This window comes from Dermacentor variabilis, chromosome 6 (assembly GCF_050947875.1).
Source record: "Dermacentor variabilis isolate Ectoservices chromosome 6, ASM5094787v1, whole genome shotgun sequence".
In the NCBI taxonomy this organism is placed as follows: domain Eukaryota; kingdom Metazoa; phylum Arthropoda; class Arachnida; order Ixodida; family Ixodidae; genus Dermacentor; species Dermacentor variabilis.
The window spans coordinates 68709029-68722612 of record NC_134573.1 but is presented as its reverse complement, the minus strand read 5'-3'; the positions used below and the strand labels follow the sequence as shown (position 1 = coordinate 68722612).

The window sequence follows — 13584 nt, the reverse complement described above, 5'->3', positions numbered from 1 at the left end:
AGTTACTTACGCATCGGGGCCGTTACATCCTATCGAAAGTCGTTGATGATCTGCTCTGCTCCTGGGCTACCGAGCACATAGTCGCTACCGCGTACCCCACAGAAACGAATGGCCTCACCGAACGCCTCAACCGCACGCTAACTGAAATGCTCGCCCTGTACGTTTCCGACGATGACTGGGACGCCCCTCTGCTAGGCTTGAAAACCGACAAGAAAATGCAAATGAACGATGCCGCGTTCAGCACATTGAAAACTCGGGTAGGGTGGCTAGAAGGCCCCTTCTAGCCACCCTACCTCTGCCATAAATCACCTTTGCTTACGATGCGTCTCGCCATGACACCGCCGGATTTTCACCGCTATATCTTTTGTTTGGACGCGTCATTGCATTACTCATGACCACGTTCCTTGTATACCTACGAATTACCGCTTACGCCCATCGTGCTATTGCCCTGGCCGCCCAGTCCCGACAAATCGCTCGTGATCGCCTTACTGCCTCGCAAGGTTCCCAAAAGTGCCGTTACGACTGTCGGCACCGAGAAGCCCATTTTTCCCCTGGGGATCTTGTGCTCCTCTGGACACCTTCGCGTCGTGTCGGATTGTGCGAAAAACTCCTATCGCGTTGCTCTGGTCCGCACAAGATCTTGCGCCCACTCTCTGACGTGACGTACAAGATTGCACCGGCAGGCAAGTTTTCAATGCCTCCCGATATAAGCGGCGATGTTGTTCACGTTGCTAGACTCAAGCCCTATGTACACGCCTTAATTGATGCTCCATAACCTGCACCGGGATGGAGCTACCCCGCCGGGAGGCTGATGTTGCGGGGAAGAGAACGATGAAGGTGCCTTGAGAGAAGAAGGGCGAATACTGTGGCTGCTGCTTGGGCGCCATTTCTATCTCCTGTATATACACACACGTTTGCATCTGTGCGCCTGCCTCTTTCCTACATCAATATTTTTCTCAAAGGAGTTGCAGAGGAATTTCAATAACAACAAAAACTCTCATATCTGTTGTGTATTCCGTCATTGCTTAATCCTTTTTTCTGTTTCTGCACTTTTGCTTTGTATTCTCTTCGGGTATAAATTTTGTGCTCTATTAAAATCTGTATTCGCGAAATGATTATTGTTATTTTCATGTGTCTGCGCGTGTGCATGTGTGTGTGTGTGGGCGTGCACTGTTTTTCCTGTGAATTGTTCTGCCGAATGCGTCCGCACCATACACAACCTCGAGGGTCTTCCGCGAGGTTGTTCCAGGGCACTTTAATAAAACATTTGATTATTATTATTATTAGTTTATAATATATATATATATATATATATATATATATATATATAGTATAAACTAATAATAATAATAATCAAATGTTAACGGTTAAATATCAAATATATATATATATATATATATATATATATATATATATATATATATATATATATATATATTTCACAGGAAAGGATAGCGATGAACAGGCTGGCGGTTCGCCACCGGAAGGGGCACAATGCCTGCCTACTCTTTAGAAGGCAGGGACATAGAAACGTAGAAATGGAAGATCGGAAAGGGAGGAGGAAAGAGGAAAGAAAAAGCAGGATGACAAATCTCAAAGAATGAAATAGAACACACAGCACATGTCTCACACAGTAGGGCCGGTCACTGCAGGTCAGGCTGCTAAAGAATGTTAAATGGAAGAAATAGTGTCCGAGTTGCAAGAGGTAGTGAAAGCGACAGAGTTACATTTTTTATTATTTGGCGGTGAAAACAACATTAGCGAGAGACTGCACGCAAGTAATTAACCACTGTTCGACAGACTATACACTACTCAGGTAGTAAGAGCTCTTTGCTAGCTGTTACGAGAAAACAGAAGAAAAAGAAAACGCGCCATCAGGTATCACCAAGTCAACAGCTTTATCAGAGGACGCAGACGCGCCGACTTGGAGTTTCTGCTCACCGCTAGGAGGGTAAAATGGCAGCATGTAATTCATCATTATCACTACCATTCCGTTTGCGCTTTCGGTTGAAGTCGAATAATAATTAACATACAAGAAAGTGAAAACAGGGCTTTTCTGAAGTTACTCAGGACGTGGTCTACCCTCGGGAGGGGAGAAGCCAGGATGCGTTCATTGGCAGCGCGGTAACATGTTCAAAGATGGCAGCACCTATGGACCGGAGTTGTGAACGGTCTATAAAGGAGCTTTTCGCAAAATACATTCCTTCGTAGATATCGTGCCATTCTCAGATAGATCACAAAATTTTGCTCTCACGAAACTTTCTCTAGTTTGTGAATCCAGAACCGATATGCGCAAAATCGTAGACTTCGAGATTGCGCACTGGATCTCGGAGTAAGAGCTTTAGCTTTTCCGCCAAGCGGGTTCCAGACGGCAGAAGTTTCCCGATATCTTGATGACGTTAACCTTGTTGACTGTGGGTATCTGGTCACTGCTACCTTATTGCGATTACCATAGCCATCGCATCCGAAAGTATTTTTGTTTACTACGAGGTATGATGAACGTATCATCGTGAGTTTAGACTCTGCAGACTTTTTGTTAACTTCTACATTGACTTACCTTTGGCTGCTCATTAGCTTTCCTCAGAATTTCAGTGATGTTCACTGTATCGGTGCTCCCACTCAGCAGCTGTTGAAAATGGTGATAAGCTTTCGTCATTGATTAGGATGGAACAAATATCTAAAAGGGCATTTTATGCCAACACTGATTAGAACGCTTTGTGCCAACCGTTAACCACTTTAACTACTTGGTGATCCACGACTACCCGGCAGGCAGTTGGGCATTTCACGAAGCCCCTGAAGTGACAGCAGCGAGTGATCGCTGTGCGAGCGCGTGCCCTCGTTGTGGTAGCCGAGTAAGTACGCATCATTTCCAGATAGCATTCCATGAGGACTGCCTATACCATTTCCCGCTGCCTCTCGGCTTTCACGTCACTTGAGCTCGAGCTTGAGAACGACATCGTACCGAAGCTTGTTTGTGATGCAGCCAATAGCTTTCGCTCGCACTTCCGCCTGTCGGTGGTGGTCCGACTTTGAGCACCGATGCAAAGGTGCCGATGTAAAGGGCACGTGCTCTCGAGCAACCTAGTCGTGGGGTGCGTTTGTCAGTGAACGCCGACTATGACAGCTCTTTTGAGTCGCGCGCGCGTGCTATCGCGCGAGAGCTTTTTTGGGCCCTCTGAAGCATAGAGTAGGAAGGAAACTCAATGGTTTGAAGGTCGCTGCGGTCGAGTGCTCAGGATAGGCAGTTTCCTACTCAGCCACCGCCCTCTTTTCATGTGGCGGTTGCGAGAGGGATGGCACTCGCCTTCCATGCCGGCGCTCACGCTGCCGGAGATAGGACATCTATGACGAATTCGCTTGTATCTATAGCCACTGATACTACTGCTCCATGTGCTAAGCTTAGGGTGAACTAAGCAAGCTGGTATGGGTATTCGTGTTGTAACTTTTATAGGCATTCATGTTTAATATAAGGACTAAAGAAAGAACCACATGAGAGAGAGAGAGAGAGAGAGAGATAGAGAGCGAGCGTGACTGTGAAGAGGAAGAGGTGCTATTTTCTGCAGAACCACACTACACGAGCTCGTGTCGTGTGGTTCTGCAGAAAATAGCGCCTCTTTTTCTTTACAATCACACACATACACAACACTCTCTCTCTCTCTCTCTCTCTCTCTCTCGTGTGGTTCTCTCTTTAGTCCTCGTGCAGTTCTTTTCTTTTTTCACGCTGAAAAGTTAGTTATGCTACAGTTGTGCTGATTAACGGCTCTGCTATCCACAGAGTTACACAATGAAAGAAAAAACGCTGACTAACGCCTTCGGTCTCATCTCGTGTAACATCGAAGTGAGAACCTCCTCACCCTGCCAGCGTTCTGAGACACCCACAGCGCAATGTTAAACCTTGACACTTTTTCTATGCTTCGCCTTCAGGCGAAACAATTTTTTTTTAATGTGAAGCAGTGTATGGGGCACTCTCATCAAGGTTACCCAAGGTCATTTTGAGTTTTTTGGTTCACTTAAAAAAAATCACTTTTCCGCTTACAAATCCGGCAAAGCAATGTTGCACTCTTAAGCTGGACCTAACGTTGTCTATAGTATCCGAAAATAATGAGGACATTTGCAGTAGTGAATTTTTGAAATTAAACATAAAACTCCATTGCGAGACAGAATCTTGGTTTTGTGAGGATTGTGAAGTGACAAGCTAGCTTGTCAGCTAAGTTGCCATAGTAAATCTGCGTTACATTGTAGTAAGGGTTCAGTTAAGGTGAGTCACGCGACCATACTACATATTTGAGGGTCCTGTGTCCTTTAGGCACGAAGGCCACATTACCCGCAATGAAGTTCAAAGCCCCGCCCTTTTTAGGCGCTGGAGGAACGGCTACCCTGGAGCTTGAGCGCGCACCTAGACTTGGTACCTAATCATGTGACCCTTCCGTACACTGTTGGGTCATTTAAATTAGGAGCCACTATATAATGCTTCGCACTACGACAATTCCCCTTAAGGGAGTTTCGGAAAAACGTTCTGTTTATCTTGCGTTGCACATAAATACAATCACGATCTGTTAGTGCTGTCGGCGTCTGCGAACGCCTTCACACAACCCAACCTTTAAAAAAGACCTATGAAATCTATATCAACACGCTTTTTTCTCACGGCAGTTTTTTTTGTTTTGTTTCCCAGATGCGTGTACAGCAGTTGTGCTTTTGCTTGTTAGTTTATGCATGTCAGCACTCAGTTTCCAGTATGCTGTCGTTGCAGTTATTTGACAGTCTGAAAGTATGGGCAAAAGAAAAATGCTATCATCCATAGCGATGCTTACCGGATGGTCACAGATACCTCTTGTAACGTGTGTTTCTAAAGCTTTGCTCTTGTTCGGGTTCCAACTTCTGGAAACACAGAATAAGACGCTGCGAGGCGGAATTTTTGTTCCGAGAACGCCGCACAAAACACATTTTGGTCACTTTCAGAAAGTGGTGCTTTATTCCATAAATCTATACAAATGGAGTCTTGAAACAATAAAAACAAACAGGAACGAAAACAAACCTTGATTCTCTACACGGTAGTAACAAGTTTTTTTTAACTGTCCGCCGTCCTTGTCATGCATGCGTTTAAACAGTTAGCGGTTCAAAACGAGTACCACATGTGTGCATGCAACAGTCAGTTAGTACACAATGCCGATGTACCTCGACGTCGAATATATACTTTTGGCGGTGCTCTCAGAACGGTCAACCGTTCACGTAATACTTCTTGTTCTGCCACTCCGCCGCATGATAGTCAGGGTTGGGCTTCATGACAGCGTAACAGTAGTAACCCCGAGAATGATCCTGTGCTATGATCTATCGTTTGAGAGAGGTTACCATGGTTGCTCAGGGCTGTACTGCGAGTCAATCGTTACCGCGATATAATCACTATGAGGGCGGATTTAACGTATCTGCCAGGAAGAAAACTTGGGGCCTCAGCAGCTGTCAGTGCTAATTTTATCTCGTGAAACTGGAAAGCGCTGTCGCCAGGGCTCGAGATGTCCCTGCATTGCGGTCTTTCTGCAGCGGGAGTCGAACGCATGCACCGCTTTGGACTTCTAAACTTACTCGTCACGTGCTAGAAGCCATGGTGTTATGGTCTCGCTTTAGGCATAGACCAAATATCTGGCTTCCCTTAGATACTCCGTATCTTGCTTGTGCGCGCATATATTTAGGGAGCCCCCTTCCGTTTTTCAATCATGTTTCTATTTCCTCTTTCCCCCGTGTAGCGTAGCAAATCGGACGCTTTTCTAATTAACTTAATTCTCTACCATCAGTTCTTTGTGCTAGCACCTGTCTCAACTTAAGCCGTACAGGGTAAGGTAGCATGAGACTGCCTTTTGTGAAAAAATATAATAAAAAAATATAATAAAGCAGGCCTTTGAAAAATATGATAAAGCAGGCCTTTGATGAATGCTTCCAGAAGCAGAGCCTGCAGTAAGGTACGAGACCGGGCTAATTGGCGTTCCATCTTGTTAAACAGTGCGAAACAAGACAAAGGTGCTTGTCCTCGTCCTAACTTTCTTTTTTGCAATCCGTTTTCTCGTTATGTGCCGTTTGACAAGATGTATATAGCCGCTACGACACTTGCAGATAGTCTCTGAAATAACACAGTATCTCTCAGATCCTCTATCCACACGATGACGTTCGACTCGGAGCACGCCCACAAAGCAACGTCAACGTAGACGTGGCATAGGTCAGAGGGTCGTTTGACGCAGTGCCCACCCAAGGTCTCAAATGTGACGCGGATGGTCACAACCAAGTGCATGCAGCTGTCACGGAAGGTAGTAAAAAGGAGCGGAGGGACCCACGTACGTACCAACCACAAAAAGGTGGTTCGCTTCAAATCCAGAAGGTGAATCATGCTTCATGAAGCTCATTACTCAGAACACGTGACTAGCTTGCTCTCGTAATAGACACCCATTTTACCCCTTAGACGGGCTAGTGGAGAAATTATTTACCAGTGTTTCTTTTTTCACTTTCTTCTTTTGCTCTTCTCAACAGGCGATCACAACAGCCCTTCCCTCAGTCCAACCATATAGACTGAATAGGTAGCTCTGAACAAATGTCGGCAGCCTACAGCTGCAGTTATTGTATTGTGCCAACGCCGCACTATACCGTGTCCATGGAAAATATTTGCTTCGCGCTTCAGCTTATTCTTGTTGACATTACCTTTTAATGGTCATGGATTTACTTGTCAATGTCTTCAGTTCTACTTGGAACGTATCAAGCGGTCAAGCCGCTTCTTGCGTGCCAAGCTGTCGGGCTGAACACCGAAAGACCTCTGGCACCTTTATTCTTATTTTCCACATCGACAGCTTTTCAGCATCCTGCGAGTGTACTAAGCACATGCCATCGCCGTTACTAGAATGTCTTTGCTTTTATTACTGGAATTTACAAGGCCCGTTTACGAAAGTTTGCTGCTGGTGCTGAATGCAACGAAGCCCACATTCCGACGGGATGCCACAGGTGCTTTGATATGCCCCTGCTTCATTGCGAGAGTACAAGCCCAACGCACCAGAGAACGGCTATGCTGACATACTTCAAAAGTGCAAAATTTTGAAGCGTAAATTATATACACTTCTCTGAGCTTGCACGTCGATATGTTTCGCATATCAACACAGGAAAATACTGGTCAGCTTACAGAGGTGTCACCGTTGATCGGGTGCAAGAACTGCTTTTAAAAATGTAGCCTATTGTAAAATTGTGTTCTGCGCATGGCTGTTGTGTTTCTGCGTGACTATACATTTGGCGATGCTTCTCGAAAATAATGTAAATTGTTGGAAGTTAAGCGCTCTCTTCTGTCTCCTGAGTTGTTCTTGCGCAGTTAATCAACACTATAAGTAATGTTTTACCAAAAAGCCCAATCTTACACCAGTATATCGAAAAGACAGTGACCTTAAGGCGTCTCCTTTTGGAATGCGCGTCGTAAGCGAAATAATACTTCTCGTGCAGGGGCTGTTCAAGACAATGAGCTGTCCGGTGTGGCTGAACATTCTACGTAAATTTGACATCGCACAAGGCCTTCACTACATTTAATTGGACTTAATAAGATTATGTATGAGGTAATAGTAGTTGTGCCAGTGATTATCGCTTCAGACATTTAGTCCAAATTTACGTAGCACTGTCCACAAGTCGCCATCGAGACAGAGCATTTGAAAGCGTACACCTGGCGACAAAATTTTACGGACCACGGGATCGCCGAAAACGTTCAAAACCCGAGCAGCCTGTAGCAGTAGCCAGTAAAACTGTATACGACAATGCTGTTAGCATATTCTAGTCGAGGCCCGAAATGTAAGTAAATAATAGAGTGCATTGTGAGGTTGTGGAGACATGCAGCTTTTTCTCAGATGCCGTGCCCCGCAATATTTTGTCGCCGGGTGTGGATTTATGGGACCATATGGTTTATTTCAAGTCTCGTGAAATACATAGCGTTCTTGAATATATGAGCCATATCCTTTACGTTATGCAAATTCTTTTTTTATAGAGGCGACGTTCCCGCGTCGTTGCGTGAATACCCTCCAGAACATGATGCGCCGTGTGAACACTGGTGCATTGACAGTGTATAGTGTTCCACCAGTCACATTTAATGACCGCCTTGAGCTGTCGTATGTGCAAGATACAAATGCTAACCTTATTGCCTAGTAGAACCAGAGAGCGCTCGAAAACGTCGCATTCAAGCGTTTTCGCTACAAACGCCGTTTTCGTTACAACAAACGGTGGCCCCATATTTGCAGCACAGCCTTCAGCAATGTTGGTCTTGCCCTTGAACTGCTGCCGTTCAGGTAAATAGTCGGATCATCGTAGCGACCTATACATGCGATTATTTGATAACAAATAACTCCACTTCACCAGCCTCCATTAGTTTGGTAGCCGTAGCTAAGGCCACTTCGTGAATAACAAAACGGCTCATTTGGTTTAGGGGCTCACCGAGTAACCAGTTTACCGAGTACGCAAGTTAGTCGCATCGTGATATTGTAGATTGTATACCTACCGTCGCAGATCGCAAACGACAGGGGAAGGAAATCAGTGGTGATTGTCCGGTGAATTCGAGAAAAATGCTTTAGCATTACATCGCACCTCTTTGATGTCTGAAATCCATGATTTAAATCACGTTCACCCCATTGCAAAGTATTGTACAGGAGCTAACTGGACTAGCGTCCTGCCTCTTCGAGGAGCAAAGTGCAACTGAAGTGTGACGAAGCGCGACGGTTGTCCGAAGCATACCGCCGTCAGCTGCAGTATGTATACACATACGCTCTTCTAAGCTCTCCCACCCCTCTCTACTTCTACACGTGACCGGCTTTCTATACACTTCACACACACACACATTTCTTTTCACTTTGACACTCCTAATGCTACTAGCATTAAGAAAAAAAAAAGGTTTTAGGCAGACGCACGTCAGGGTGAAACTTGAGGCAACACTGGTTTCTGAACAAGCGTAACGACCACGTCGACATCGCCACCGTGCCTTCTCGCAAATTTGGCCCATATCAAACGCGCGTCCTACGTCAAGAACGGGTGCTAGTCTGGGTTCGATCTTACAGCGGTTCGGAAAGCGTATCGTTGGATAGCCCTCGCGTGAATGGTCAGAGTCACACTTCCGCCAGCAGCCACCCCTCGGCAGTGTCAACTTCTGTCAGATTGTCACATTTGTCATCTCGTCCCCTCTGATTGGCAAACAGGGGAGCTACGCCGTCTTTGATTGGTCGAAAACGTCGCCGTGGCGGACTCTTTACAGTGTCTGGAATATAATTGCAGGCCTCTTCCGGAGAAGCGGACTCGCTTGACTTCGCCTGCACAACAAATTCACCACGTAGAAAAGGACGCACTTCTTCCACAGTCTCGCCACCCCTTCTGCCCGGAGCAGATGTGGAATATTAGCAATAGGGGCGGCCAGTAGTTGAGTAGCTCAGCGCAAGGATGAACCGCGACCCAAAACGGCACACAGTGTACCCCTGTCAACAGTATCTGTCCTCAGCAGTTCCTCGCCTGCGAAACGTTGCGTCACGTGTGACCGAGGCTCCTGGCACTTGCAGACGACTCTTATTCACAGCCGTGTGCGGCTGCGCGAAATGCACGATTCTCGACAATATGTACACAAGTTTCAGCCTGGACTGCACAGCAGGGAGTTCCGTATTGCGCTAAGCGAGGGATGAGCACAAGTTTTTTTTCTTGTTCTTCTTTTCTTCCGGATACGACGAGGTGCCGGAATCCTCCAGTGAGGTGAGCTCTGCAAGCATATCGGCCACCGCTAGGAGAGCAGCCACTTGCTCCGTCAGCCGTCGTCCTGCGAAGATAGCTCCGTGTCGCTCGCCTGCGCCAACACAAAGAGAAAAGTGTCATTACGCAAGCAGTCATAATGTAACCTTTAGCGCGCTTAAGTAGCGCATCCAAAACACACTGCCGAATGTTGAGGCCCTGCAATTAATTGCCTTCTAAGCGTGCGGCAACTGCATAGAGTGTATACTAGCGACGCATTTCCGGCATGGTGATCGCACGGCATATAAGCGCGTTCATTTTACACCCGGCGGACACCAGGCTGTATACTGTTGCGGCTAAAAATTACTCAAGCGTGGAAGACGGCCTTGATTCGATCAGAGCATAAAACGCGTCATAGCTTTGATTACAGAACGTTCGTCGTGCTGTTTAGAATTCGACGCCCAAATGCCGATCAACGCCACGCCGATATTTCTTCGGAAGTACCTTTTATATGACTGTCGCATTAAGCTCATAGCAGCATACAATCAACTGATTCGAGCCCACAAGATACATATAACACACACACACACACACACACACACACACACACACACACACACACACACACATTATATATATATATATATATATATATATATATATATATATATATATATATATATATATATATATATATATATATATATATATATATATATATATACAAGAAAAGAAAGGGAACCTAGGAGCTAGACTTTTGTTAATCATAACCATATCATCATCATCATCATCATCAGCCTGGTTACGCCCACTGCAGGGCAAAGGCCTCTCCTATACTTCTCCAACAACCCCGGTCATGTACTAATTGTGGCCATGCCGTCCCTGCAAACTTCTTAATCTCATCCGCCCACCTAACTTTCTGCCGCCCCCTGCTACGCTTCCCTTCCCTTGGGATCCAGTCCGTAACCCTTAATGACCATCGGTTATCTTCCCTCCTCATTACATGTCCTGCCCATGCCCATTTCTTTTTCTTGATTTCAACTAAGATGTCATTAACTCGCGTTTGTTCCCTCACCCAATCTGCTCTTTTCTTATCCCTTAACGTTACACCTATCATTCTTCTTTCCATAGCTCGTTGTGTCGTCCTCAATTTGAGTAGAACCCTTTTCGTAAGCCTCCAGGTTTCTGCCCCGTAGGTGAGTACTGGTAAGACACAGCTATTATATACTTTTCTCTTGAGGGATAACGGCAACCTGCTGTTCATGATTTGGGAATGCCTTCCAAACGCACTCCAGCCCATTCTTATTCTTCTGATTATTTCCGTCTCATGATCCGGATCCGCCGTCACTACCTGCCCTAAGTAGATGTATTCCCTTACGACTTCCAGTGCCTCGCTGCCTATTGTAAATTGCTGTTCTCTCCCGAGACTGTTAAGCATTACTTTAGTTTTCTGCATATTAATTTTTAGACCCACTCTTCTGCTTTGCCTCTCCAGGTCAGTGAGCATGCATTGCAATTGGTCCCCTGAGTTACTAAGCAAGACAATATCATCAGCGAATCGCAAGTTACTAAGGTATTCTCCATTAACTTTTATCCCCAATTCTTCCCAATCCAGGTCTCTGAATACCTCCTGTAAACACGCTGTGAATAGCATTGGAGATATCGTATCTCCCTGTCTGACGCCTTTCTTTATTGAGATTTTGTTGCTTGCTTTATGGAGGACTACGGTGGCTGTGGAGCCGCTATAGATATCTTCCAGTATTTTTACATATGGCTCATCTACACCCCGATTCCGTAATGCCTCCATGACTGCTGAGGTTTCGACTGAATCAAACGCTTTCTCGTAATCAATGAAAGCTATATATAACGGTTGGTTATATTCTGCACATTTCTCTATCACTTGATTGATAGTGTGAATATGGTCTATTGTTGAGTAGCCTTTACGGAATCCTGCCTGGTCCTTTGGTTGACAGAAGTCTAAGGTGTTCCTGATTCTATTTGCAATTACCTTAGTAAATACTTTGTAGGCAACGGACAGTAAGCTGATCGGTCTATAATTTTTCAAGTCTTTGGCGTCCCCTTTCTTATGGATTAGGATTATGTTAGCGTTCTTGCAAGATTCCGGTACGCTCGAGGTCATGAGGCATTGCGTATACAGGGTGGCCAGTTTCTCTAGAACAATCTGTCCACCATCCTTCAACAAATCTGCTGTTACCTGATCCTCCCCAGCTGCCTTCCCCCTTTGCATATCTCCTAAGGCTTTCTTTACTTCTTCCGGCGTTACCTTCGGAATTTCGAATTCCTCTAGACTATTTTCTCTTCCATTATCGTCGTGGGTGCCACTGGTACTGTATAAATCTCTATAGAACTCCTCAGCCACTTGAACTATCTCATCCATATTAGTAATGATATTGCCGGCTTTGTCTCTTAACGCATACATCTGATTCTTGCCAATTCCTAGTTTCTTCTTCACTGTTTTTAGGCTTCCTCCGCTCCTGAGAGCATGTTCAATTCTATCCATATTATACTTCCTTATGTCAGCTGTCTTACGCTTGTTGATTAACTTTGAAAGTTCTGCCAGTTCTATTCTAGCTGTAGGGTTAGATGCTTTCATACATTGGCGTTTCTTGATCAGATCTTTCGTCTCCTGCGATAGTTTGCTGGTATCCTGCCTAACGGAGTTACCACCGACTTCCATTGCACACTCCTTAATGATGCCCACAAGATTGTCGTTCATTGCTTCAACACTAAGGTCCTCTTCCTGAGTTAAAGCTGAATACCTGTTCTGTAGCTTGATCTGGAATTCCTGTATTTTCCCTCTTACCGCTAACTCATTGATCGGCTCCTTATGTACCAGTTTCTTCCGTTCCCTCCTCAGGTCTAGGCTAATTCGAGTTCTTACCATCCTGTGGTCACTGCAGCGCACCTTGCCGAGCACGTCCACATCTTGTATGATGCCAGGGTTAGCGCAGAGTATGAAGTCTATTTCATTTCTAGTCTCGCCGTTCGGGCTCCTCCACGTCCACTTTCGGCTGTCCCGCTTGCGGAAGAAGGTATTCATTATCCTCATACTATTCTGTTCCGAAACTCTACTAATAACTCTCCCCTGCTATTCCTAGTGCCTATGCCATATTCCCCCACTGCCTTGTCTCCAGCCTGCTTCTTGCCTACCTTGGCAATAAAGTCGCCCATTAGTATAGTGTATTTAGTTTTCACTCTCCCCACCGCCGATTCCACGTCTTCATAGAAGCTTTCGACTTCCTGGTCATCATGACTGGATGTAGGGGCGTAGACCTGTACAATCTTCATTTTGTACCTCTCATTAAGTTTCCCAACAAGACCTGCCACCCTCTCGTTAATGCTATAGAATTCCTGTATGTTACCAGCTATATTCTTATTAATCAGGAATCCGACTCCTAGTTCTCTTCTATCCGCTAAGCCCCGGTAGCACAGGACGTGCCCGCTATTTAGCACTGTATATGCTTCTTTCGGCCTCCTAACCATATAATATGAATGAACCATATGAATGAACTTTATTTCCCTTTTAAGAGAGGGGAGGGGCCGGGGGGGAAAGAGAAGTCTTAGTCCAGTCCCAGCAGGCGTCCGTCACCACATTATGCAAGCCAACAGTCAATGAAGCCAAGGAAAACATGGGGAGAATATTGCTGTGGCTGAAACTGAAGTCTAGAAAACAATAAAGAAAATGGAAATGAAAGTGGACGGAAAAGGTAACTCGTCGCCGGTTGGGATCGAACCCACAACCTCCGCATTACACGTGCGTTGCACTACCGAGTGTGCTGTGGCGACGGCTATCAAACCGTCCATCCATCCATCCTCAACGCCGATCCAGTGACCCAAGTTGTCTGCTTG

At 45.6% G+C, this 13584-nt stretch overlaps 1 protein-coding gene across 3 annotated transcripts in view; it reads right to left on the bottom strand.

The window, feature by feature from the left end:
* Nucleotides 1–4949: 4949 nt before the first annotated feature.
* LOC142584842 (uncharacterized) overlaps nucleotides 4950–13584 on the bottom strand; it is a 96020-nt gene continuing 87385 nt past the window's right edge. For all 3 annotated transcript variants that reach the window (XM_075695140.1, XM_075695142.1, XM_075695141.1), the window contains exon 3: nucleotides 4950–9829. In XM_075695140.1, the coding sequence (XP_075551255.1) occupies nucleotides 9791–9829 (39 nt within the window). In that variant the 3' untranslated portion in view covers nucleotides 4950–9790. The remainder of the gene's footprint in view (nucleotides 9830–13584) is intronic.